The 27,581-nt window shown below is 39.2% G+C and overlaps 1 protein-coding gene across 1 annotated transcript in view; it reads right to left on the bottom strand.

The window, feature by feature from the left end:
* GABRB3 (gamma-aminobutyric acid type A receptor subunit beta3) overlaps positions 1-27,009 on the bottom strand; it is a 279,637-nt gene extending 252,628 nt beyond the window's left edge. Inside the window, exons 1-3 of the mRNA XM_073664539.1 lie at positions 26,048-27,009; positions 25,793-25,884; positions 25,498-25,565 (exon numbers count right to left, since the gene is read on the bottom strand). Coding sequence (XP_073520640.1) covers positions 25,498-25,565; positions 25,793-25,884; positions 26,048-26,151 — 264 coding nt within the window. The 5' untranslated portion in view covers positions 26,152-27,009. The remainder of the gene's footprint in view (positions 1-25,497; positions 25,566-25,792; positions 25,885-26,047) is intronic.
* Positions 27,010-27,581: the final 572 nt, after the last annotated feature.

Below are 27,581 nucleotides of genomic sequence, written 5' to 3'. Positions count from 1 at the left end.
GATCAGGATTCCACTCGTGGCTGTTAGGGGCACATGACAGCTGATCAGATCAGCTGTCATGTGCCGGGAAAGATACAGGCTCAGCGCCGGAGCACGCATAAAACGGGGAGATACGACATGCACCATACATATACGGCGCATGTCGTGAAGTGGTTAAATTAAGTCAATATTTTTTGGGGGTCTAATGTGGTCACTGGATGACACATTCAATTTCTAACAGGCATTTGATTTTACTGTATTAAAAATCAAGTTATTAAAAAAAAAACAGCACAATGTAAAAATTTAATTAAGGCAAATCAGGTTTTAGGCTTTTAAGATCAACGTGCAAACTGGAGAACTACACTTTAGGAATGACAAAATTTGGCACAAATTAGACTTTTTGAATAGAAAACTGAAGTTTTTTGCAAACACTTTGGCCTTAAATTCAACATTTGAGATTTATTGAGGTTACTTCTCTTTTTTTGACAGTTTTGTGCGCTAAACTTTTTAAAAGAACGTATGAGGTTCCTGAATTTGGCACAAAATAAAAAATGTTTTTTGCAGGATGAGTTGTACTTTTGAATGACGTCATTTATTTTACCATGTGTTGTACTGGAAAATGGGGGAAAAAAATCCAAATGCGTTGAAATTGAAAAAAAAGTGAAATTTCAGAATTTTTGTTTTTTTTATTTACTATGTTCACTATCTGGTAAAACTGACCTGGCAATACGATTTTCCAGGCCAGTATAATTACGCAGATACCAAACATGTATAGTTTTTTTTATTTAAGTGGTGAAAAAAAACACTTAAATTTTGTAAAAAAAAAAACATTTTGCATGTGTCGCCATTTTCTGAGACCCGTCACGCTTTCCATCTTTAGGATCTGGGGCTGGGTGATGGCTTATTTTTTGTGCCCTGTGCTGATGTTTTTACTAATACCACTTTAGGGTAGAAAACATGTTTAGATCTCCTCTTATTGCATTTTATCACAATGTTGCAGAGGCCAAAAAATGAAATTTTGTTGTTTTTATTTTTTATTTTATATTTTGATAGATCAGACTTTTATGAACGCAGCGATACCAAATATGTGTATTTTTTTAATTGTTTTATTTTTAATGAGGCAAAAGGGGGGTGATTTGAAGTTTTGTGTTTTTTTTTATTTTTTTCATATTTTTTAAATGTTGCTGTCAGGGATTGATAGCGGCATTTAACAGGTTACCAGCCAGTGTTAAATGCGGTGAATGGCATCCAATGGCTGATTAAATTAGCCATCATCTTCCGGTAAAGATGAAGGCTCAGCGTGTGACACCATATCAATGTCAAATTGAGAAACCTTACTCCAGGCAAGGACTGGAATGAGATGTGCCAAAAAACACAACCTTGAAAATCATACCAACCTTATTGAGAATAAGGAGGAAATACTAAAACCACTAATAAAGAGAAAACTACTCCAGAAAAGTACAAAAACAATGATGAATTGTAGCCACTATCAGCAAAAAGTGAAATCAGAAATGTAAAAGGAACATTACACAGCACATACTAAAATTTAAATGAGAGACCAGTTTTATAGATTTAAACATCAAACAACACTGTCGATACTGAAGAGGGTATCACTGGCCCTGATGGTCTGGCCCCAGGGCTTGCACCTTTACGTTACAATTTTTGCACAAACTCATTATAGGCATTTCCTAGTTTTTTCAATTGTGAATGGAACCATGTGTATGATTATGTGTATGACTGAGCACTATATTATTGTATAATTTAGATGCTACATGAGAAAAACTGGATAAGGGGTGAAATATCATGAGAAAAGACTTTACTATGGATCATCTAAACCTAGCCCATCATAGAGAAATATCTGAGCTTTCTATGATGATGTTCTTTTAGTAAATATAGATTTCAAAACGTGATGAATCCCTTTACTGCCGTTTGGGATAATATACAATTATTTCAGATCCTAATGCCTTTATACTGTGGTGGCCAAAAGTATTGGCACCCCGGCAATTCTGTCAGATAATACTCAGTTTCTTCCTGAAAATGATTGCAATCACAAATTCTTTGGTATTATTATCTTCATTTAATTTGCTTGCAAGGAAAAAACACAAAAGAGATGAAAGCAAAAATCAAATCATTGATCATTTCACACAAAACTCCAAAAATGGGCCAGACAGAAGTATTGGCACCCTCAGCCTGATACTTGGTTGCACAACCTTTAGCCAAAATAACTGCGAACAACCGCTTCCGGTAACCATCAATGAGTTTCTTACAATGCTCTGCTGGTATTGTAGACCATTCTTCTTTGGCAAACTGCTCCAGGTCCCTGATATTTGAAGGGTGCCTTCTCCAAACTGCCATTTTGAGATCTCTCCACAGGTGTTCTATGGCATTCAGGTCTTGACTCATTGCAGGCCACCTTAGAAGTCTCCAGTGCTTTCTCTAAAACCATTTTATAGTGCTTTTGGAAGTGTGTTTTGGGTCATTGCCCTGCTGTAAGACCCATGACCTCTGAGGGATACCCAGCTTTCTCACACTGGGCCCTACATTATGCTGTAAAATTTGTTGGTAGTCTTCAGACTTCATAATGCCATGCACATGGTCAAGCAGTCCAGTGCCAGAGGCAGCAAAGCAACCCCAAAACATCAGGGAACCTCCGCCATGTTTGACTGTAGGGACCGTGTTCTTTTCTTTGAATGCCTCTTTTTTTCCTGTACACTCTATGTTGATGCTTTTTCCCAAAAAGCTCTACTTTTGTCTCATCTGACCAGAGAACATTCTTCCAAAACGTTTTAGGCTTTCTCAGGTAAGTTTTGGCAAACTCCAACCTGGCTTTTTTATGTCTCAGGGTAAGAAGTGGGGTCTTCCTGGGTATCCTACCATACAGTTTTCATTCAGACGCCGACGGATAGTACGGGTTGACACTGTTGTACCCTCGGACTGCAGGGCAGCTTGAACTTGTTTGGATGTTAGTCGAGGTTCTTTATCCACCATCCACACAATCTTGCGTTGAAATCTCTTGTCAATTTTTCTTTTCCGTCCACATCTAGGGAGGTTAGCCACAGTGCCATGGGCTTTAAACTTCTTGATGACAATGCGCACGGAAGACTCAGGAACATTCAGGTCTTTGGAGATGGACTTGTAGCCTTGAGATTGCTCATGCTTCCTCACAATTTGGTTTCTCAAGTCCTCTGACAGTTCTTTGGTCTTCTTTCTTTTCTCCATGCTTAATGTGGTACACACAAGGACACAGTACAGAGGTTGAGTCAACTTTAATCCATGTTAACTGGCTGCAAGTGTGATTTAGTTATTGCCAACACCTGTTAGGTGCCACAGGTAAGTTACAGGTGCTGTTAATTACACGAATTAGAGAAGCATCACATGATTTTTCAAACAGTGCCAATACTTTAGTCCACCCCCTTTTTTAGGTTTGGTGTGGAATTATATCCAATTTGGCTTTAGGACAATTCTTTTTGTGCTTTTTCATTGAAGACAAATTAAATGAAGATAATAATACCAAAGAATTTGTGATTGCAATCATTTTCAGGAAGAAACTGAGTATTATCTGACAGAATTGCAGGGGTGCCAATACTTTTGGCCACCACTGTAGGTTACTAGATGGTGGCCCGATACGGGTATTCTAGAATCTGTATTCGGCTGACCGGGCTCGACTAATCAGCGAAGCAGTGTTTAAATGGGTTGTGCACTACTTTAAATTAACCCCCCAATGTATCCCCCTGGGGCCCCTAATGAATTTTGTAATTACGTCATGTTGTCAATACTGCTTGTGACAGCATCGCTGACCACGCACAGCCAGCACGTAATTCCCCCGGCTGCAGCCGGCTCTTGCTTCCGCTTACATCACGACTATTTGCGGCTGCAGCCAGGGGTCTCCTGTTCTGCGTACCACGGTGAATGAAACGTGACAGAAGTACGTCACACTGTGACTGACAGAATGTGTTCACTGAACGTGACAGAAGTACATCACACTCTGACTGACCGTGTTTAGTAAACGTGACTGAACTATGTCGCACTGTGACTGACAGAACGTATTCATTAAACGTGACAGAAGTACATCACACTGTGACTGACAAAACATGTTCAGTACGTCATGGGCAGTTGATGAGTCACATGACCACATGGGCGGAGTCAGCCCTGCTATCTCCCGACTTGTTCTGAAATCCCGCGTCGCTGATTGGCCGCGGCCGGACCAATCAGCGACGTGGGATTTCCTGGACGGACAGACAGATGGGATAAGCCGATTATATAGTAGACTAGATAAGATGTTAGAAGCTGTTTGCTTCAAAATAAAAATAGGAATATTTTTTGAGGCATTTTCAAACAAAAATTATTACTAATGTTAGTGATTAACTACAAATGTTGGAGATATCAAACATTAATCAGGACAAGGCACCATCCTTGACATGGCTTTTTTTTAATAAATACTTGTGTTCTTAAATAACAATTCTGAATCATTTCTTATAACTGTGCTATGCAGTTCCTCTATTAAGGCCCCGTCACACTTAGCGACGCTGCAACGATCCCGACAACGATACGACCTGTCAGGGATCGTTGCTGAGTCGCTATGTGGTCGCTGGTGAGCTGTCAAACAGGCAGGCTCACCAACGATCAGGGGAGCAGCGACATCGTGGAAAGAATCTTTCCACAATGTCCTGCTCCTGGTTGCCAGCCTGCTGAAGCAGGAGCAAGCTGGTAACCATGGTAAACATCGGGTTACTAGGGGCACACGCGCACCTAGTAACCCGTTGTTTATCATGGTTACCACTCTGCTACAGTGAGCTGTAGGTTACCGCTCACTTTAGCAGGCTCGTAACCATGATAAACAACGGGTTACTAGGTGCGCGTGTGCCCCTAGTAACCCGATGTTTATCATGGTTACCAGCCTGATCGCAGCTCCCGCTGGTCTCACACAGCGATCTGTGCTGACCAGCTTGAGGACAACGACCAAAAAATGGTCCAGGACACTTTGCAGCGATCAGCGACCTCACAGCAGGGGCCTGATCGCTGGAAAGTGTCACACATAGCGACATCGCTGGTGAGGTCGCTGTTGCGTCACCAAAACCGTGACACAGAAGCGATCTCGCTAGCGATCTCGCTATGTGAGACGGGGGCTTTATTCCACCTAGTAATATATGCGCACCTCAATAGTTTAGGGTGTGTACCTGCACACGCTGACTATTCAATCAATGCTGACAGTAACACAATGACAAGAGCAGTGAGAAGAATATGCATTGTGGCACGGGCACAGAAATAGTACCCTTACAGAAGCCCTTTAGTGTTCTCACCCACTACAATACCATTTTCATAGTGCCATGCAGTATGATGCCCCAAAAAATGGCTCCACACACAGTATGAGTCCCAATAAAATTTGCCACTAGAATAGCCACCACATGCACAGTATGAACACTCCACAGCAAGTCCCGACAGTATAATGCAGCCACAATAACCTCTCAAAGTACAATGCCCCAATAGTAACCCCTCCACAGTATGATGCCCACACAGTCCCCCATGAAGTATGATGTCCTCACAGTTCCTCCAAACAATATGATGCCCCTCATGCAGTTTAAAGACACCACAACCCCTCCCTACAAATTATTATGCCTCACTTCACTCCACACACAGTATGTTTCCACAGTCTCCACACACAAGGTGATGCAGCAGTCCGCCAACATGGTATAATGCCACCACAGTCCTCCCACATATAGTATGATGTCTCTACAGTCTTCCTCACACAGTATGATCTCAACACAATCCCCCTATATAAAGTATTGGGACCCCACAGCCCCACACCCAGAATGATGACCTCACAGTCCCACATGCAGTATGATGCCCCATCAGTCCCCCCACACAGTATAATGTAACGTAATCACAGGAGTCGAGCCACACAAATGGTACATTTAAAATACCTATTAAAAATTTGGATAACTATAATTTTGGTCATGAAAACAAACAAAAACCACAGGCACACAAATCAAAGAAGAAACAATCAAGGTTGGGCAAGAGAAAACAGTAGACTGTCATTTTCAGATGCTCAGACCTCAAAGGACTGGAGAGGGCAAAAGAAAAAAAATCAACACCCACTGTACACTTCCATTTCTTGTCTTTCAGTACCCCTTACTGAATTGAAGGTCCGCGGTCATATTGTAAGAGAATACTAATGCCAAGAGGACCATTTTCTATTAAAACATTCTATCTGGTCATGAAAGATGGAAGACTAGTTTTTCTTTCAACAATATTCAGGAGAGTTCTTAATAATAACTACATCTGAGCTAAGCGTTTCTGAGGAGATCTAGCAATAGAGATCCTATCAGGGAGAAAACAAAGCCATCTATGAATGGTCTAAAAATGTCAAGCATTCGGCATCCCAGCAATGCCTCCTAAGGCAATATATTAGTCCATATTATCGAATCCAAAAGCATGCAAGTCTTGGGCATTTCTACCATATGTCGCAAGTATCTGGTAAAATAAAAGAATCTCTGGGGAGTCAAATACTAATGCAACAACATACATTATTTTTTTAAAGAAACACTGAATATAAAAAAGTTCTTAATTTTCTGAGGTCAGTCACCAGTATTTCCCCACATTAAGACTCATTTTCCTTCGTTTATGAGCAGAAATTACATCATATCTTTTTTTCACACACTGGTAGTTTAGCTACGTTTTGGCACTCGTTCATTGGTCCCGTTGGGGCTTACGTCCGAACCCCCCACAAAATGGGATTCAAGTGCATGCATTGACGGGGCCATAGACCATAATGGTGCAAAAGAGCGAACGTGTGCTCTGTCGTGCATCATTTTCGGGCATGTGTGCCTACTGGAGACGGACACCCAGATGTTTTTTTAAACTTCCTGATTGTGTAACCTACATATCATAAATTACATTCTGTACATTAAATGCAGTACACAGTATACTCAGAAAGTTCTCTTCTCCTCTTTCTGTTCTCCATGCTTAGTGTGGCACACACAGACACACAATGCCTAGATTGAGTCAACTTCTCCCCTTTTTTATCTGGTTTCAGGTGTGATTTTCATATTGCCCACACCTGTTACTTGCCACAGGTGAGTTTGGACAAGCATCACATGATTGAAAAAAAGTTGTTTACCCACAAAGGTGTTTGGAAAGGTGCCAAAATGCAAATTGTCTCTTCACACAGTGAAGAAACACAGTGTCTGCAAATTGACATTCTGGTTCTGGCTTTTATCCTAAATCATGTGACAAGGCTCATTAGAGAGTCGATATTGACTTTTAGGATTGCTACTTCCTATGGGTGGCACTAGAGTTCTAGTCCTCTTCCTCTCTGAAGAGACAATTTGCATATTTCCTAGAAGAGCATTGCGGCTTAAAAGTCTCCTCTCCTTGACATACTTAACATGTCACTGTCCGCAAGGAAAAATGTTACCCCTTGGATCCCGTTCAGACGCCTCTCACCCAGCCAAATCAGATCTCACACTTTGCACTGACAAGGGGCAGCACCCCAAAAACAGTGTCTACAAATTGAGATTTTGGTTCTGGCTTTTATTCTAAATCAAGTGACAAGGCTCGCTAGAGCGTTGATTTTGACTTTTATGATTGCTACTTCCTATAGGTGGCACTAGAGTTCTAGTCCTCTTCCTCTATAAAGAGACAATTTGCATATTTCCCAGAGAAGCAATGCGGCTTAAAAGTCTCCTCACCTTGACATGGTTAACATGTCACTCTCCGCAAGAAGAAACATTACCCCTTGGATCCCGGAAAGGTGGCAACAATTACGTCACGCCCATTTTTGATGTTTTGTCTGAAATTATGTCCAATTTACCTTTTTTTATCTGTTTTTTGTGTTGTTTCAATACACACAAAGGAAATAAACGTGTATAACAGAACGTGTAATTGCAATAATTTTCTGGGAGAAACACTTCATTTTCTGGAACAATTTCAAGGGTGCCAACATTTTCGGCCATGACCATATGTACATCATGATGCATTGTAGTTTTGCTAAACTATTACATTTATTTAGACAGAAAGATGTAGTTAGCATGTGCTGCCACCACTCCATTCACTGTCTTTGAGACTGAAAGAGATAGCTGAGTGGTATCTCCACCAGTCCCATAAACATAAATTTGACCAGTGTTCGCATATACACACTACTGCTTAATTCACATAAGGTGCCTTGGGACCCAGGGGTGAGACCCTCAGCTGTCATACATTTATCACTTATCCCTTGGAAAGGTGATAAAGGGGTATTTAAGTTATTTTCCCAATGAATACATTTAAAGGAACACTATGAAAAAGAAATTATCTATTGTTTAAATCAGGTTTTTGTGTTAAATGTGATTTTATTTTTTTTAAGAATGTTTTATTTATATTCCAATCTTTATTTAAAAAAAAAATATTAAATATATATATATATATATATATATATATATATATATATATATATATACTGTCTGTCTATCTATCTATCTATCTATCTATAAATCTTGCAATATTCACACTGGCCACTGGGGCTTTTTTTAGACTTTAACTCTCTGTTGTTTCAGGAAACAACACATGTACATTAGCCTTAATAAACAGACTCTGACCATATCTTTTGTATTGAAATTTCTAATGAGCCTTTGCAAAAGTGATTGTGAAGGGAGGGGGAGAAGGTCAGCAGTGACATCACCTTTTTTGCATGGTGGATCCTGTATTATCAGCTGTGTAATAGAGGTGTTACATGTCACTGTATTCTTGCTTCTAATGATAATAAGCTCACTGAAAACTCTTTTTGTAAGAACAGGAAGTTCTGAAAAATCAGGATCGTGATCGTGATATGAAAAAAAAATTGCCAAAAAGGTGCTAAAATTATTGTAACACAAAAACCTGATTAAAAAAAAGGTCCTTTTCAGATGATAGCTTCCCTTTCAGTATTTTTATAGATTGCAAAATAAGGGCATCAATATACCAAAAATAATGGATTAGAAAGCTATTCCCACTGCTGTAAGAAACATTTTGCATAATTCCCCAGAATAGTTTAGACTTACTATAGATTTTCTGAGTATTTTTAACAAAAGCTTAAGTACAGCTTTCAGTTCAGATTATAGCTAAACAAATGGTAATTGGACATGGCAGATAACATGTTATTCAAACAAAAGGATTTGCACTAAATTAGCTTTTGTCAATTCAGTCATTACAAAAAATTACTCTCATTATGCGAAAAAATGTAAATCGCAAATGGCATGGTAATGGCAGAATTTAGTCACAGCTGTTTTAACCTCTCAGTCACTAAAGTATACCTAAATTAATATGAAAGAAAACATACAAATGCATGCTATACTCATGACCTTGTTATTTAATAACATTTCATATTATTATTGGGCTTCTTTTATATAGTGACATGAAGTTGTATGTGAATCATGGATGTAGCCTGACTTAAATTGTTCCAAACAGGAACAAAGCAACCTTTGCGATCATCCAAAAATAGCTGCCACAGTCAAAATTTCTGCTATAGTCACAAAGTTGTTTGTGAAGTTTTTAGCCTATACGATTCAATATAGTCACTCCTGCAATATTACAATAATTCAAACATGTCTTCATTATACCAAGGATGATTACTTGATACTATTTATATCGATAGAGTTAGTTATTTTGATATTTTGATAAATGAGGCTTTTACGGACGAAGTCATACCACATATGTTTATTTTTCTATTTCTTTGTTTTTAATTTGGGGAAAGTTTCAAAATTTTAGAAATCTTTATATTTTTCAAATGTGTTTTTTTTTTGTTTGTTTGTTTTTTCATCCTTTTCAATGAAGTTGAGCCTGGGCTTCACAGAAACACCATAATGTCAAGCACTGGGGCTGTTATGACAACCTACTAGCAATCCTTGATCGCGTTGTCCCGATCTCGAATTCCCTGAGGGGCACCAGAGGTCAGGTTCACAGCGATCTTCAAGATATCACTTATTCAGTAAAGGGGGATCATTTTTTTTTTCAGAATAACATTTTAACATGTTCAATTTAGCAGGTTTTATACAATTGACATAACACTTTTATATTGTAAGATCATGCAGTAATAAATATAAATATATAGCCATTTGATAGTAATTAAACCCTTAAGTACGGAGCCAATTATGTACTTAATGGCCAAGCCAAATTTTACAATTCTGACCACTGTCACTTTATGAGGTAATTACTCTGGAACGCTTCAACGGATACCACTGTTTCCGAGAAAGTTTTTTCGTGACATATTGTACTTCGTGATAGTGGTAAAATTTCTTCTATATGACTTGCGTTTATTTGTGAAAAAATTTAAATTTGATGAAAATTTTGCAATTTTCAAACTTTTAATTTTTATGCCCTTAAATCAGTGAGATACAGTACACAAACAAAAGTTTGGACACACCTTCTCATTTAATTTTTTTTCTGTATTTTCATGACTATGAAAATTGTACATTCACACTGAAGGCATCAAAACTATGAATTAACACATGTGGAATTATATACTTAACAAAAAAGTGTGAAACAACTGAAAATATGTCTTATATTCTAGGTTCTTCAAAGTAGCCACCTTTTGCTTTGATGACTGCTTTGCACACTCTTGGCATTTTCTTGATGAGCTTCAAGAGGTAGTCACCGGAATTGGTTTTCACTTCACAGGTGTGCCCTGTCAGGTTTAATAAGTGGTATTTCATGCCTTATAAATGGGGTTGGGACCATCAGTTGTGTTGTGCAGAAGTCAGGTGGATACACAGCTGATAGTCCTACTGAATAGACTGCTAGAATTTGTATTATGGCAAGAAAAAAACAGCTAAGTAAAGAAAAACGAGTGGCTATCATTACTTTAAGAAATGAAGGTCAGTCAGTGCGAAAAATTGAGCAAACTTTGAAAGTGTCCCCAAGTGCAGTTGCAAAAACCATCAAGCGCTACAAAGAAACTGGCTCACATGAGGACCGCCCCAGGAAAGGAAGACCAAGAGTCACCTTTGCTTATGAGGATAAGTTTATCCGAGTCACCAGCCTCAGAAATCGCAGGTTAACAGCAGCTCAGATTAGAGACCAGGTCAATGCCACACAGAGTTCTAGCAGCAGACACATCTCTCCAACAGCTGTTAAGAGGAGACTTTGTGCAGCAGGCCTTCATGGTAAAATAGCTGCTAGGAAACCACTGCTAAGGACAGGCAACAAGGAGAAGAGATTTGTTTGGGCTAAAGAACACAAGGAATGGACATTAGACGAGTGGAAATCTGTGCTTTGGTCTGATGAGTCCAAATTTGAGATCTTTGGTTCCAATCACCGTGTCTTTGTGCCACGCAGAAAAGGTGAACGGATGGACTCTACATGCCTGGTTCCCACCGTTAAGCATGGAGGAGGAGGTGTGATGGTGTGGGGGTGCTTTGCTGGTGACACTGTTGGGGATTTATTCAAAATTGAAGGCATACTGAACCAGCATGGCTACCACAGCATCTTGCAGCGGCATGCTATTCCATCTGATTTGCATTTAGTTGGACCATCATTTTTTTTTCAACAGGACAATGACCCCAAACACACCTCCATGCTGTGTAAGGGCTATTTGACCAAGAAGGAAAGTGATGGGGTGCTACGCCAGATGACCTGGCCTCCATAGTCACCAGACCTGAACCCAATCGAGATGGTTTGGGGTGAGCTGGAGCGCAGAGTGAAGGCAAAAGGGCCAACAAGTGCTAAGCATCTCTGGGAACTCCTTCAAGATTGTTGGAAGACCATTTCCAGTGACTACCTCTTGAAGCTCATCAAGAGAATGCCAAGAGTGTGCAAAGCAGTCATCAAAGCAAAAGGTGGCTACTTTGAAGAACCTAGAATATAAGACATATTTTCAGTTGTTTCACACTTTTTTATTAAGTATATAATTCCACATGTGTTAATTCATAGTTTTGATGCCCTCAGTGTGAATGTACAATTTTCATAGTCATGAAAATACAGAAAAATCTTTAAATGAGGTGTGTCCAAACTTTTGGTCTGTACTGTATGTCACACATGTCTACATTACATCAGTACAATTTTGGAACCCAAATTTTTTTTTTTTTTTAGGAAGTTATAAGGTTTAAAAGTTGACCAGCGATTTCTCATATTTCCAACAAAATTTACAAAACCGTTTTTTTAGGGACCACATCACATTTGAAGTGACTTTGAGGGGTCTACATGACAGAATATACCCCAAAGTTACATCATTCTAAAACCTGCATCATTCTAAAACCTGCACCCCTCAAGGTACTCAAAACCACATTCAAGAAGTTAATTAACCCTTCATGCGCTTCACAGGAACTGAAGCAACGTGGAAGGAAAAAATGAACATTTAACTTTTTTCACACAAATTTTACTTCAGGCCCCAAATTTTTCATTTTCTCAAGGGTAACAAGAGAAAATGGGCCAAAAAAATAGTTGTGCAATTTTTCCTGAGTAAGCCGATACCCCATATGTGGGGGAAAATCATTGTTTGGGCGCACAGCAGGGTTCGGAAGGGAAGGCCTTTTTTTACATTCAAAAGGCCATTTGACCTTTTGAATGTAAAATTTGCTTGAATAATTAGCGGACGTGATGTTGTGTTACAGGAATCCCTGATGTGTCTAAACAGTGGAAACCCCACACAACTGACAGAATTTTGGAATCTAGACCCCTCAGGGAACTTATCTAGATGTGTGGTGAGCATCTTGAACCCCCATGTGCATCACAGAAGTTTATAACATTGAGCCGTAAAAATAACATTTTCACATTTTTCCCACAAAAATGTTTTTCAGCCCCCAATTTTGCATTTTCATAAGGGTAAGAGGAGAACTTGCACCATAATATTTGTTGTGCAATTTCTCCTGAGTAAGCCAATACAGCATATGTGGGGGAAAACCACTGTTTGGGTACACTGCAGGGCTCGGAATGGAAGGAGAGCCATTTTACTTTTTGAATGTAAAATTTGCTTGAATAATTAGCGGACGCCATGTTGCATTTGGGGAGCTCCTGATGTGCCTAAACAGTGGAAACCCCCCACACGTGACACCATTTTGGATACTACACCCCTCAAGGATTTTATCAAGGGGTATAGTGAACATTTTGAACCCAGAGGTACGACACAGAATTTGATAACAATAGGTCATCATGTTGACTAAGTTGTCACTAGTCTTGAGTGCAAGTGCTCGCTACTTGAGTTTGCATCGGGTACTCGGGCATGCACCATGTATCGCGGAAGCTCGAGTGCATTGCTCAAGTCCCTGCCCCGCATGTTTCACGGTTGTTAGACACCCAAAAAAAAATACGGTGATCGCTCTTGTATGGCAGGCAATCCCCACGTGGTTTTTTTGGCTGTGTAACAACCTCGAAACATGCGGGGCGAGGACTCGAGCATGTCACTCGAACATCCGCAATTTTTGGTGCATACCCATGGACCCGATGCAAACTCAAGTAGCAAGCATTTGCGGTTGCGCTCAACACTAGTCGCCATATCGTCATCATTTTTTTTCTTTACTTTTGGAAAAATCCCAACCCTAACCCTAGCCCTAATCTTAATCATAACCCTAAACTTGGGCTAACCCTAACCCTGGGCTTACCATAAACTTGGGCTAACCCTAACCCTAACCCTTGGCTAACCCTAACCCTGGGATAACCCTAATCCTAACCCTCGGATAACCCTAACCCTGGGCTGACGCTAACCCTCGGCTGACGCTAACCCTAACGCTGGGCTAACCCTAACCCTAACCCTGTGCTAACCCTAACCCTGGGCTAACCCTAACACTGGGCTAACCTTAACCCTGGGATAACCCTAACCCTGGCCTAACCCTAACCCTAACCCTGGGCTAACCCTAACCCTGACAAAAAATCTATATTTTTTTATTTTATAATTTTTATTTACCTAAGGGGGGTACACGAGGGGGTTGGATTATTTTAAATTTTGATCACTGTGATATGGTTTATCAAAGTGATCAAAATGAACCAATAGGGAAAATTCCCTGTTGTCGCCGGGTATATCTCGGCAGGCGCACTGCGAATGGACCTGCCATTTTTTTTAATGGAAGATGCCGGGGAGTCGGGGACCATCAGGGGGAGATCATGTATATCATGTTAGAGGAGAGAGAAATGAATGTAAACCGCGGGCATGTGACAGGGGACCGGAAAAACAGCCCTGATCATATTCTCCAGGGTCTCAGCTAACCCCGATAGCTGAGACCCCGGAGAATTTCTGACTCTGAGGGGCACTGCAGCCTTATTCCTGAGTGTCGCATTTTCACGGTACCCTTAACTGCAGCCGTGAAAATGCATTACGGCGGTCGTTAAGGATTAAAGGGAGGCTATCATTAGAAATGACCTACTACTTAAAATCTGTTATTTTTGTTACATGAAATTTTAGAAAAGTTTTGGTAATTTTTTTCATATTACTTGTAAAATAAAAAAAAATATTAATCTTGTAATTTTCACATTGGCCACTGAGCCTTTTTTAGACTCATACTTCCTGTCATTTCAAGAGTAGTTTTCAGCAAGGCTCGATATTATCAGAAGTAGGGTTAGCTACAATGACAGGTAACACCTTTATACACAGCTGAAAACACAGAATCCACTATTCAAAATAACCGATGACCCAGTTGACCCTACTTTCTCTCCCTTCTCTATGACATTTGCTCATTAGACACATATAAAACAGACAGGGATTTGACCATTGTGGCTATGTACATGTGTTATTTCCTAAAACAATAGGGAGTTTCCTAAAACAATAGGGAGTTAAAGTCTAAAGAAGCCCCAGCTGCCAGTGTGAAAATGGCAAGATTACTATTTTTTATATTTAATAGAGACTGACATGAATGAAAAAAAATTGATAAAAACTTAAAAAAACATTTTAAACACAAAAACGTAATTTAAACAAAATATAATTTTATGATAATAAGATCCCTTTAAAAAGACCATTTCCCAAGGAAACATATTTCTTCAAGAATTGTGGGATCAATAAAACAATCAAAGTTAATTATGCACAGGCATGTGATCCCCACTAATATATTACTTCATATATTTACATTTTGACCACATTTCAAAGTAAAGCTGCAAGTGAAAGACTTTGTATGTGCATCATATGTATACTACTTGGCACAAAAAGGTGTGAGTGAATGAGAAAAGTAATGGGAATACAATAGAATGTTACAAAAATATAAAGTTGAGGAAGCATATGTCTCAATGTTTAGTAATTCATTTTTAGTGTTTAGGCTGAAGCATATCTTCATAGGGGTTGTCAAGGACTATTTTATTTTTTCATGGGCCTAAAAACTAACAGGCAAGTAGTTGCTAACAGAGGCAACTGTATGCCACTTCTACCCAGCGCCAGCTCAGAGCGGTCACCAACAGCTCTGTTATGTCCCATGATTGGGAATTTCACAGACTATAGTATATTGGACTTCTTACAGTTGCTATGTATTGCTGTTTCATTGCATTGCAGTATTGTTTGCTTTTCTTAGTAGATTGTCCTTTCTCTATCCCTGTCCCCCAATGATGTGGCTGTGATGTAACTAACCCCTCTCTTCTTCTTCATGTTTTTTCTTATTCTCCATCTTAACCACCATAGAAGCTCATGTGCTCTCAGCCTGAGTCTGAGAAAAAGTCTTTTTACCTGCTGATGTATTCTGCAAGAAAAATAAAGCTTTTTCTGAATCTTCACCAACGTGCCATCCTGCAGCCGAGTTAAACGATCTGGGGACATCGCTTCCATGTGAGTAGGGTAAAATAGGCAGCCTAGAAATGGTGTCTCACAGCGCCCTATACTTGCAATACAGCTATGAAGTCAGAATAAGCTCCTATCTGCGATTCAATTGCTCCATGTCAAGTAGCTCTTCTTCTGCCGGGCTGCTCTGTTGATGGGGCGTGACTGCCGACACAATGCTAATTGACAGCCTGCGGTCACGCCTGGTTAACAGAGTAGAGCGGAAGAGAAGCCGCTGCTCTATGAACGTGATGTCAGTTGAAGCTGCTGAATCGCTAGCAGAAGCAGTCTGTGACCACTCTGTGCCGGCAGAGATCAGCGCTGGGCACAACAGGTAGGTAGTTAGTGACTACCTGTCTGTTAGTTCTTAGGCCCATAATAAAAAAAATAATTAGTCCTGGATAACCCCTTTAAAGGAGCTTGTCTGGAGTTTGTCTTGTTTGTCACATTCAATTCTTTTAATCTGTTATATTTCATGGTATTCCTTTAGATAAATAACTAAGTCTAGTAGAGCAGGAACTGTTCTTGCCTGAAGCACTCATCTCATCTAAAAGTACAACTCCTTTAAAGGGAAAGTGTAATCAGAAAATTCTCTATTAAATCCAGGTTTTGTGTTAAATGTATTTTTTTTATTTTTGGTATTTTATTTTTGGTATTTTTTATGATATCACAATCTGTACTACCCACACTACCCAGTCTCTATTCTGTGCCCCATCACATTTTTCTTATCCCATACTGTCTCCTATCACTATTTCCCACACCCATCCCCCTTTTGCTCCCAATACTATGTCTGTATGCATCCCCCCTCACTCCTCATACTTTGTCAGCACATATTCCCCTTCAATCTCCATGCTTTGTCCGCACCCATATGATCCCCATAATGTGTCTGAATACATTCCTCCCTCGCTCATCACACTGTGTCCACATCCATCCCATCCCCTCGGTCACTAAACTGTAACCTTAAATTAACCCCCTCGCTGCCCATACTGTCCTCAAATTTCCCCGCCCCTTGCTCCCCATAGTGTCCACACTCATACTGCCTCCTCGCTCTCCATACTGTTTCTGCACCCATCCCCCTCCTTGCTCCCCATACTGTGTCCTCAAAATTCTCCCCCCATTTGCTCCCCATACTGTGTAAACATACACTCCCACCTTCGCTCCCCATATTATGTCTGCACCCATTCCCTCTAGTTCTCCATACTGTGTCCACATACATTCCCCCAGCTTCTCTCCCCATGCTATGTACTCAAATTTCTTCCTTCATTCCTGTAATTACAATAAATATTTGGTGTCTTCAGCTCAATTGGAGCACTTACCACACAAAACTTCTGCCGCTTGTGCGGCTCCAAGAAGTGACGTCGGCAGTGTGATCACATGATCTGATCACACTACTAATGTCACCCTGACCCAAAAGTACCGGCGGTCAGGGCTTCAGTTGTACTTGTGCCTGAATGACAGAAATACAATTGATCATTGGGAGCCGGCACACTACACCTTCTCTGAGCTAGCTGGCAGCTTGCAGCCAGCTCAGAGAATAGCCGACTCTCGCTATGAGGTTGGCAAAATGCAGCCGCTGGGAGATACCTATAACCACCGCATCAGGCGGCCTGACAGCGCCCCCGTGCCAGCTGCACCCAAGGCAAATGCCTCGATTGCCACCTAGATACCTCTGGATTGAACAAGAAGAGTAATAGGAATACGTGAGTCATAGACACTTGCATGGCCTATAAAACTTTACAGAAATATAAAGTTGAGGAGGCATATGTCACAATGATAAGTTGTTCATTTTTAAAAAATGTTGTTATCTCCCTCCTTGATTTTTATCTTTCTATTGTCAAATTATTCCAATCTAAAACTATGCCCTCCTAGTTCATACAGGAAAGGAAACCTCTCTATAGCAACCACAGATCCATTTATTAACCTTTACCAGAAATTCTATGCCAAGCTGATACCCCCTAGATTATTACTAGAGATGAGAGAATAAATTAGAGTGGAATTGAATTCTACTCAAATCTTGCAAAAATTTGCATTCAACAAAATGCAGATTTTTTTTTATTTACATTTGCACGGATTCAGTAAAATGGCGCCTGCTGGCTGCCATTTTTCTGAACCATTAAAAAATGTCATCTAAAAGTAAAAAAAAAAAGATACACTCACCTTGCCGCTCAGCTCTCCTCACCGTCACCCGTCTGGTCCTTGTTGCTTCTTCTGATCCCCGAAATGAGTGCTAATGAGGCCTGAGACAGTTCTGCGCATGTGTCACGTGCATTTCATGATATCATGACATTTCGTGGGATTGCACAGAGCAGGAGATTTCACTGTTCGCTGAGGCGAACAGAAGATGCAACGATGACCGGAAGGTTGACGGTGAGGAGCGGAGGGGTCTGACAAATGAGCAGTGAGGAGAGTATAAGGCTATGTGCCCACGATGCAGAAATGAAGCAGAAAATTTCTGCTTCATTTCTGCGTCTCCTTGGCCGGAAAAACGCGTGCGGAATTTGACACGCGTTTTTCGCGCGTTTTGCACATGCGGAATTGCCATGTGTTTTCTAAAGCATTGTAGATGGCAATTCCGCATGCGTAAACGCACAAATAATGGACATGCTGCGGATTTTTGAGCGCATCAAAAACGCTGCGGAAAAATCCGCAGCATGGGCATTGAAAGGGCGGAATTTCATTGGGGACCATGGGGGAAGGATTACCAAGTGTTTCCCAAGCGTTTACGCTGCAAAAACTCCGCAGCATAAACACTTGAAAAACGCATCGTGGGCACGGACCCTAAGACTTTCTTTTATTTTTAAGTTTATTATGTTCTGCGATCTGGAGAGACCCTACAGCATTATAAGAGACATTAAATTTGTGGAGAGTAACTTATCTTTTAATCAAATATGCTGGGAAAATCCAAGCAAAGTTGTATTTTGCATAACCTGCTCACCTCTAAATACCACTCTTATTTCCCTCTGCCATCTACTTGTATCAAGTGAGCTTATTTCTGGGTGTTAAGTAGGGACAACAAAAGTATAAGTCTTTCCCTTATTGTCCAAGCCCCTTCCTCCTCTATTTACTGTCCAATGACGCATATAAAAAGTCTCTGAAAAATTGCATTGGCCCCTTCTGAAAGCAGTGCCTTGGGCTGAGCTTTCGATGAATGTATGATCTACAATATCATGGCACTGTATAAGTCATTTTATGCCCAAGTAAAAGCATATCAACAATCAGTATTGCTGAAATTTTGCATACAAACAGGAAACCCTCTTCTCCAAGCAATTTCCATGCTGGTCACGGAAGTTTGGAAAAATAAGGCAGAGCTCAGTCTCCACCTTTTATAATGTCTAAAGTAAAATGGGTAATGATAAAAGACCTGAAATATGGTAGACCTACAAGTATGTTTTAAAATGAAAAACTTCATTGCAAAATTTTTCTTTGTAACTTCTTAAATGGCAAGAGGCCTTATGTAAAACAGGAAGAATTATAATTTTGTTTTCCTCTTTGTATCATGAGAATAATTTCATCTGTGAATAAAGATGTAATCTCTCCATTATAACATAAAGTTAAAAACTAGCAATAAGCTTTGTCTGCACATGGCCTAAAATCCTCTTTGTTTCCAAGGAAATGTTCACACTCCAAATAGTGTGATTATTTGGCAAGTACACCAGAAATACTACTGACACATGTGCCAAACATGTGCATGGGCCTCTTTTTGGCTGTTGATTATGAGTATTGAGTTGTGTGGTAGATGCTAAAAGGCATCTTTTTAGCGTCTGGCAAACTAGTCTAAATTAATATACCCTTTTTTTGCTGTACAGGAAGCTACAATATGCATAGTAAAGGTTTTCTACAATAGTGGCCTATGGGTGATGTATGCAAATTTTTGACAAATTACATATATTAGAGGCATCTGTCAGAGGGATAAATCTGTTCAGCCTAAAGGTCCCCATACACATGAGACTAACACAGGCTGTACTTGCCGATAACGGTGGTTTGGGCTAATGTGAATGGGCTACCATGACTCTCCCCTGAAAGATGTCAAGAGAGATAAAGATCCAGATGATTTTGGACTACAAATTCTTTTGTTCTCTAAGGGTATGTGCACACATTGTTTTTTTGAGGTGAGCAAACCCGCCAAATTATTCAAAAGGAAGACACTTCAGGAAACGCTGGCATTTATTTTTACTGGTGTTTTACTGGATTTTTTTTTTTTTATTCCATTTAACAATGAAGAAACCAATAGTGATTTTTGAAGCAAAAACCCTTGCAAAATGCTCAAGAAGAGATTTGGGCATCTCGTAGGTCTTCCCTTTGACTTTTATTGTAAAGTTAGACTGTCTTCAGAGAGGAGAGTATCTGAAGAATGGTCAGCTCACTTTTTTGACTGCTTGGCATCTTTGGAAATCTGAAGTGATTAAAGGGCACTCAAAAGACTGAGCATTAGAACAGCAAATAGTTTTTACATCAAAATGTATATGTTCATTCTTTTCAGAATTTAGCTAGGGCTTTTTCTGCTGCTTTCAAAGAAAATGATGGTGTATGCACATATCTGAAGAGATATGTCACAGCCTGGGATGTCTGGCAATGATTCTTTCATGGAGAAAACAGGAGTGCTTAGAAGAGTAAGTGTTAATAAGTATAAAAGTCAGGTGAAATAGCTCCCGGCCGAACCATCAGCCAAACGTACATCCATCTAAAGTGGATGGGGGGCTTTACTCTAATGCAAACTGTTTTGCCTCTCCTTGAGAAGGTTGGTAAATCAAAGCAAAAGGTGGCTACTTGGAAGAACCTAGAATATAAGACATATTTTCAGTTGTTTCACACTTTTTTGTTCAGTATATAATTCCACTTGTGTTAATTCATAGTTTTGATGCCTTCAGTGTGAATGTACAATTTTCAAAGTCATGAAAATACAGAAAAATCTTTTGGTCTGTATTGTATATATATTATATATATATATATATATATATATATACACATACATACTGTATATATATATGTAAATATACTAAATCAAAGGGGACCCCATACAGATTAACTAATTGAGTTAAATTATTTAGGAGTAAAATTGATAATTGTAAAGCTGTTACGCGGATATATGTACACAGCTCTTTAGTTTGGTAATATCAGCAGATAAAGCTGATACAGTTGTAAAGCTTTGTATCGGAAAAATGAGGGCACAGCACAAAAGTCAACAGAAATATGCATCATAGAAGACGCATATAACATATGCTTCAACAATTAGAAAATACAAAAAAAGTTGTGTGGGTTTCCTGAATTTAGTTAGTTTATCTGCTACAATTTTTCCCAAAAATGCAAAATCAAGAATTCTTCATACTTAACCAATTTAAATATATCTCCTAGGTAGTGTCATCACCTGTTATTTATACATATATTCAGCAACAGACAAGTTTAGTATTGAATTGTGTGTTGGAGTGACAGAATTCCAAACTGAACATATAAATTTCAGATTAACTGAAAAATGAATTAGAAATAAAAAATATTAAAAAAGGGGGACATGAAAAGTTAAATAGGTAATATCTGAGTTGTCATATGTATAAATTTATAACTAATCTACAGACATATCATAAAATCATATTTGGTGGAAGCCTATCACACTGATCTACAGAAAGGGAATTTATAAATAGTCATCAAAAAATTGGCCCTAAGTGGGTTAGTATTTTTTTTTTAAAAGGAAGGTGCTAGGGAAAGAAAGAATACACGGGCTTTTCTATAGCTCAAAATTAGGTGACAAATGCATGACCATTTCTCTATGAACGGCCTACACACCCAACCATTCAAACTTTTATGTCATGTCCTATTGATATAGTTATTTTCAAAAGGTCAATAAGAAAAAAAAGAGAATAAATCAAACACTGAGAAACTCTTGGGTCTTGAGTTGTGTTATAGTCTTTGTGGTGTATTTACCAATGAATCTAACCACATCCCAAGAGTTACCAATAAATCTTTTGATTTTAACTCAATTTTGAGCCACATTAAACACGTAAAGAGGACCATTCACCAGTTTGAGCATGTTAAATTTTCTACATCGTGGCATAATAACTACAGAGATGTGTAGTTTTTATTTTTTCATTTCCCCTCTCCATGCACCAAGTTAGTTTTTCCCCTGTATGAAACCCCATGTTTATGATTGTTCAACGTCATGCAGGGGAAAAAGTACAAGACTCCAGAAAATAATGTCCCGTTGGGCTTATCATAAATTAGCAATCTAATATCTATGCAGTTGTATTCAAATCTGCAGCCACTATCCCATGATGACACGAGTTTATTATGCTCCAACTGGTGAAAGGTCCTCTTTAATGGGCTCTAAAACTTACCTAAAAAGAATTTATAGCCATGTATTGTGACGACAAGAGAAGAAGCCAGCCTACATCTCTAATTAAAAGGTGACAGAATAAAGCAACAAAAATAGAGGTAGACCATAACTAACTAATTGTTTGCATGGTAAGGAGATATTAACGCTGTAGACTACAAAGAGCTATCAACTGTGGTTGCAACATGATACCCTTAGAATGGCATAGACCCTGGAACATCTATGCAGGGAAGTGAATAACTGTGCAAACCCAAACGAAAACTGATAAACTGTCCTCATTAACTCCTAATCAAACAAAATAATTATAGCAATTGGCTTGAAAAAATAACTGCAGATACGGGTGGTCAACATTTGGAGGACTTTATGACATATATTATGCCAATTGAGGAAGTGGAAACTTGTCAAAAACTCATAACAACCTGTATATTAAAGGGAACCTGAATCTGCAAAAACGTTATTAACCTGCAGATATTAATCTGCAGGTTAGTAGCATTAATAACCAGCCCGTCACCTGCACGTAGCCGGGCTGGTTATTAATGAACTTTATTCTCCCCGGCAGCATTTGGTTTCAGTCATGGGGGCGGCACCAGTGCAGGTTCAGTCATCCCTCGCAGCATTTGGCTACATGCAGGTGCTGGGCAGGTTAGTAACGTTATGAACCTGCACACTAAGCCCATATCTGCAGGTTAATGGCGCTTTTGTGGGTGACAGGTTACCTTTAACATATAAATGGACACATTCACTTTGATGGACTAACGGAAAACATTACTGAGTTATAATATGATGCTTCCAGGGCAATATTGTAGATGTAAACTGGAATTAAACACAACAACAACTCATTCCTCATGTTATAAATTTTCAGAGCTACAACAAAAGGAATTAATGGCCAGAAAACCTCTTTAACTATTCCCAATGAAAAAATAAATGAATCAAGTTAGTATAATCAGTCTAGTAGTTGCATGGTTTTATTCCATTAAGCACAAGGCTCTAATCATAACAGAACATAATCACTATGGAGGAAGAAAAAATGATTACATGTAATGTACACAATATAGACAAAAGATTTGAGATACCTACACATTACACCTACAGGAATTTTTATGACTTCTCATTAAATATTCATTGGCATTAATATAAAGTTGTTTCTCACTTTGCAGCTGTAACAGCTCCCATTGGGAAGGCTTTCTACAAGATTTTGGAGGTGTCTGTGGGAATTTTTGCTCATTCATTCAGGAGAGCATTTGTGAGGTCAGACATCGATGTCACACGAGGGGCCGGGCACACAATCTCCGTTCTAATTCATTCCAAAGACGTTTGATGGAGTTAAGGTCAGGGCTTTGTGTTGTCCAGTGAGGTTCTTTCACACCAAACTCACAGAACGACGGCTTTATGAATCTTGCATTCTGCACTGGGGCACAGTCATGATGGAACAGAAAGGATTTTCCAAATCTGTTACCACAAAGCTGGAATCATAAAGTTGTCCAAAATGCCTTAGTTTGCTGAAGCATTAAGATTTACAATGGCTGGAAGTAAGGATCTTAGACCAATCCCTCAACAACAACCCTATAACAATAACCCTCCACCATGAAAATTTACAGTTGTCACATTGCGGTCAGGAAGGTAACGTTCTCCTGGCTTTTTCCAAAACCAGACTTGTCCATTAGACTGCCAAATAAAGAAGAGTGATTTGTCACTCCACAGAACACAATTCCACTGCTCTTAAGTCAAGTGATCCCGGTCTTTTCTCCACTCCACCTGACACCCGGCATTGTGCTTGGCGATGTAATAATTGAATGCAGGTGCTTGGCGGTGGAAACCCATGTCCTGAAGCTCCCGTGACACTATTTTTGTGCTGATATTAATGACAAAGGAGGTTTAGAGCTCTGAAGTTATTGTGTTAGCAGAACGTTGATAACTTTCAATAATACCACTCACAGATGATCATGGAATATTTCGGAACTGATTTGTTACAATGGTGGTGTCCCATTACAGCCCCACACTGGAATTCAGTGAGCTCTTTAGAATGACTCATTCTTTCACTAATGTTATAAAGCAGACTGCATGACTAGGAGCTGGATTATATATACCTGTGATAATGGGATTCAAAGAAAACCTAAATTCTATAATTAAGAGATGTGCTCAATTACTTTTGTTCATATAGTGTATATGTTTGATTTTTGATTTTTATGTATTATAGCACTTACCACTCAATGGAAAAAAATACTATTGTTTTCATTTTCGAGGGGTGGATTCTAATTTGTGTTAATACATTATTTTTGCCACAGTGGTTACATAATTCACAAAACATTAAACTATTCATATTTTCTTAACAATACAAGCTAAAAACTTGTATAATATGACTGCTTGAGAAGTACAAAGTACAATAAAATATGCTAATGGATACAGCAGTTACTCTGGACAATTAATAATGCACTTTCTCTATGCAGAAATGTTTCTTACCACTATTACAACGAGGCCTAGGGCACTTTGAACAATATAAAACTGCATTGTCAGCACAATATTAAAAAGAAGAATATTAATGCTAGGGTGTTATTGATCATAGTGCTATGCAGAATAAATACAATATCTGCATTGCTCATGAAAAATATTAAGCGCCAACATTATTCTCACTATATTGATATTATATAGCAATTTATCTCCATATTTCTCAATCTAATTTTACTAACAAGAATTATTTATAGTTTCTTTCACGTATAGCAATAGTAGTAATGTATAAACTACAGTCCAGACACTTGCAGTAGTTTGATAAAGTCAAATATTTCTACTGAAATCATTAAATTCCTATTAGTTTACAATATAAAATGCATATAATTTAATAGTCTTTTTTTAAACCCTGTTCCAGAGCTATTTAGTGACTTATAAATGAGCTGCTAGTCCAGAGACATTTCTGTAATGATAGCCATATTAAATTATGGGATACACTAATATGACATAATTATATACACTATTGGATATTGATCTGGTTGATATTTGACACTCTATTTTAATACTAAAATAATGAATGTTATAAATATTAGATTGAATGCATTTTCCTATCCCTTCCAAAGTAATTATGGAATTATATAGAGATTGCAGTGTCTTGGGGATTATTAAAATCTATGTAGGTATGTATGTGTGTATGTATGCATTTCTATCTGTCTGTCTACACTAATTCACTATTAAATTATTCTATTAAACTAGAATCAAACACAACTAATAAAGTAGCTCAAGTCAGAAAAGTTTCAGCACCATAGACAGCTACACTTCTAGGAAGACTGAAAACCACATAGCCTACACACATTACACACTAATAATAACCAAAGCAACTAACATTATACATGGATATATTTTTCATTACTATAACACACTGAATTCCCAATATTAAGAATTTAGGAGGAGAATAAAGATCCCACATGATCCCAGCATTTTCTATACACCTATGGGATGCAGTATTGGCAGAACATTCACAGATAGTGATTCAGCAAAATAGAAGAAATTAGGAATAGTATGATCTTACCATGTTGACTTCGGACACCATGTCAATGCTGGCGATGTCTATATTCATTCCAACAGCTACTGGGGAACCTGCAGAAAAAGAATGATTGCTTTGAAGGATAGTCTTTTTATCAAGTTTTCTCAGCAGGTCTTGGCCAACATCAACACTGGCTAGCTTCACAAGAAGAGTACATAAATGAAGATAAAAAAGCTAGTATGTATTAATGAAGCCAAGCATTAAACTATACTGCTATTAATATATACTAAATGGAGTTTAGTATTAGAAAGTGAAAAATGTACATTGTTTTATCATTTACCTCCAAAGTCTGGTCTTAAACGGATGTCATAGCCTTTCAACAGTTTGTCCACTGTTTCCTTCACAAAAGACATGTTACCAGGATCATTGACACTGTGGAGACATACATTGGAGGTCAACAAAGTTTGAGCGAAAACAAACACTTTTATAAAATGTTACAGTTATGTTGACCCCAATTGTGGAAGCATAAATGAAGCATTACACTCAATGAAACCATCAAAAGTCATCCCTGATTACATACAATAGGCAAACTTACCTTTGGGCACAGCACACAACTGCAACCAGGACTGGAGCAGAGATTAACCCAAACAGGCGTCCTCCAAGAGAGCTCCACATGCCTCCACTCTTCCTGTGCACCATGAGAAGCAGCCACTGGGGGCAGATCCACCACCAGCTTCTGGGTCTACAGGATCAAACCTCAGTACTTACATCCAAATAGGCTCTAGAGGTACAGGCAGTCCTCGGCTAGTAGCTTTAGGTGCTGGACATGGACTTTTAGTGCCATCAACAGACTAGTCTGAATGTATGGGGGTGGAGACCTTCTGCCAAGAGGAGGGCAGCTAGGGTTTAAAGGTGGACACTAGAGGGTGAGTATTAGGGGAAAGCCCTAAAACTAGAACATGAAATAATGGAGCCTATCTTTCCTAATTAAAGGGTTCTGTGTTGATCTCTTCTTTCATCTGCTTTACTATCACTGGATGATGGTATCTAAGGGAATCACAGCAGTAAAAATCCTCAGGACGATGTACAGGAATATTGCATGTGTCTCTTGCATTTTCTCAAGCTCTGCTGACATGTTGAAGAAGGATAAAGCTGCCAGCTAGATGGGACAAGGCTTCTGTGCGCAGGAAAGGGCACCATGTGTAGTCGATCAGCTAAGGAAGTGTCACCAGGCTGCACAATTGGCACAAAGCTGCAGATTGCCCCTGACCATGTGGAGCCACATTGCTGCTGGGGAGCCCTTCAAACTCCCATAGATACAAGTCCAAGTCATCTGAAGCCAGTATGGACTCGGCACTGCAGCAAGAAGAGTCTGCAGCTGAAGCCAGATCCTGCTCTGGTATTTCCCTTTCTCAGCAGAGGCTGGAGACAACACGTGTGTGAGTGACGGGAGGAGATCCTGGGATTCCCTCCCCCAGCAGCAGAACCTGGGAATCTGGATGCATTATACAGAGCAGGAGCAACTAGACCTAGGCAGCCAGCTGCAAGAGCAGCACACAATGCAAGGCTCCTCCAAGATCCAGCTGGATAGGGTTAAATCTGCAGACAGTGACAGTAGTGATGACTGCTAAGAGTCCTCATTACCAATGCATTTTAACTCTTTTTATTCCAGAGGACTGGGTACAACTGGCAGCAGCCACAATAATTCCCCTTTGTGGTAAAGAATCCTCAGCAGATTTATGCCATTTGCTGCTTCTGTAATAATGCTAAGAGGCCATCTGGCATCCTGTGAGAGCTCTGGACTTTTAGAGGTAGTATGGCATTTACAAATGTAGCCAAAATGAATTTTTGCATTTTAACTCTTTGTGGTTCATTGATCTGTTCTTTGGAAGTTGGATTACCTACAGTCCTGGCATAGTCATCTCTGCTGTAAATGTAGGTTGTACATCAATTATTGCACAGAAATGTAATTATTTCACACCAGGAGTGAGTCCCATGAACCAGATGGTGGTAAGTAAGGTATGCACAAATTGTATGGGGAGCGGAAAAATAATATATAAAATGCTATCCTCTGCGGTAAGAGTTTCCCATTAAGTTCTACAACCTGATCGCAGCCGTAATTGACATAT

This window comes from Phyllobates terribilis, unplaced genomic scaffold (assembly GCF_046119375.1).
Source record: "Phyllobates terribilis strain yellow unplaced genomic scaffold, ASM4611937v1 Scaffold_2__4_contigs__length_985480577, whole genome shotgun sequence".
In the NCBI taxonomy this organism is placed as follows: domain Eukaryota; kingdom Metazoa; phylum Chordata; class Amphibia; order Anura; family Dendrobatidae; genus Phyllobates; species Phyllobates terribilis.
The sequence above is the reverse complement of the archived record's forward strand: the minus strand, read 5'-3'. Positions and strand labels throughout refer to the sequence as shown.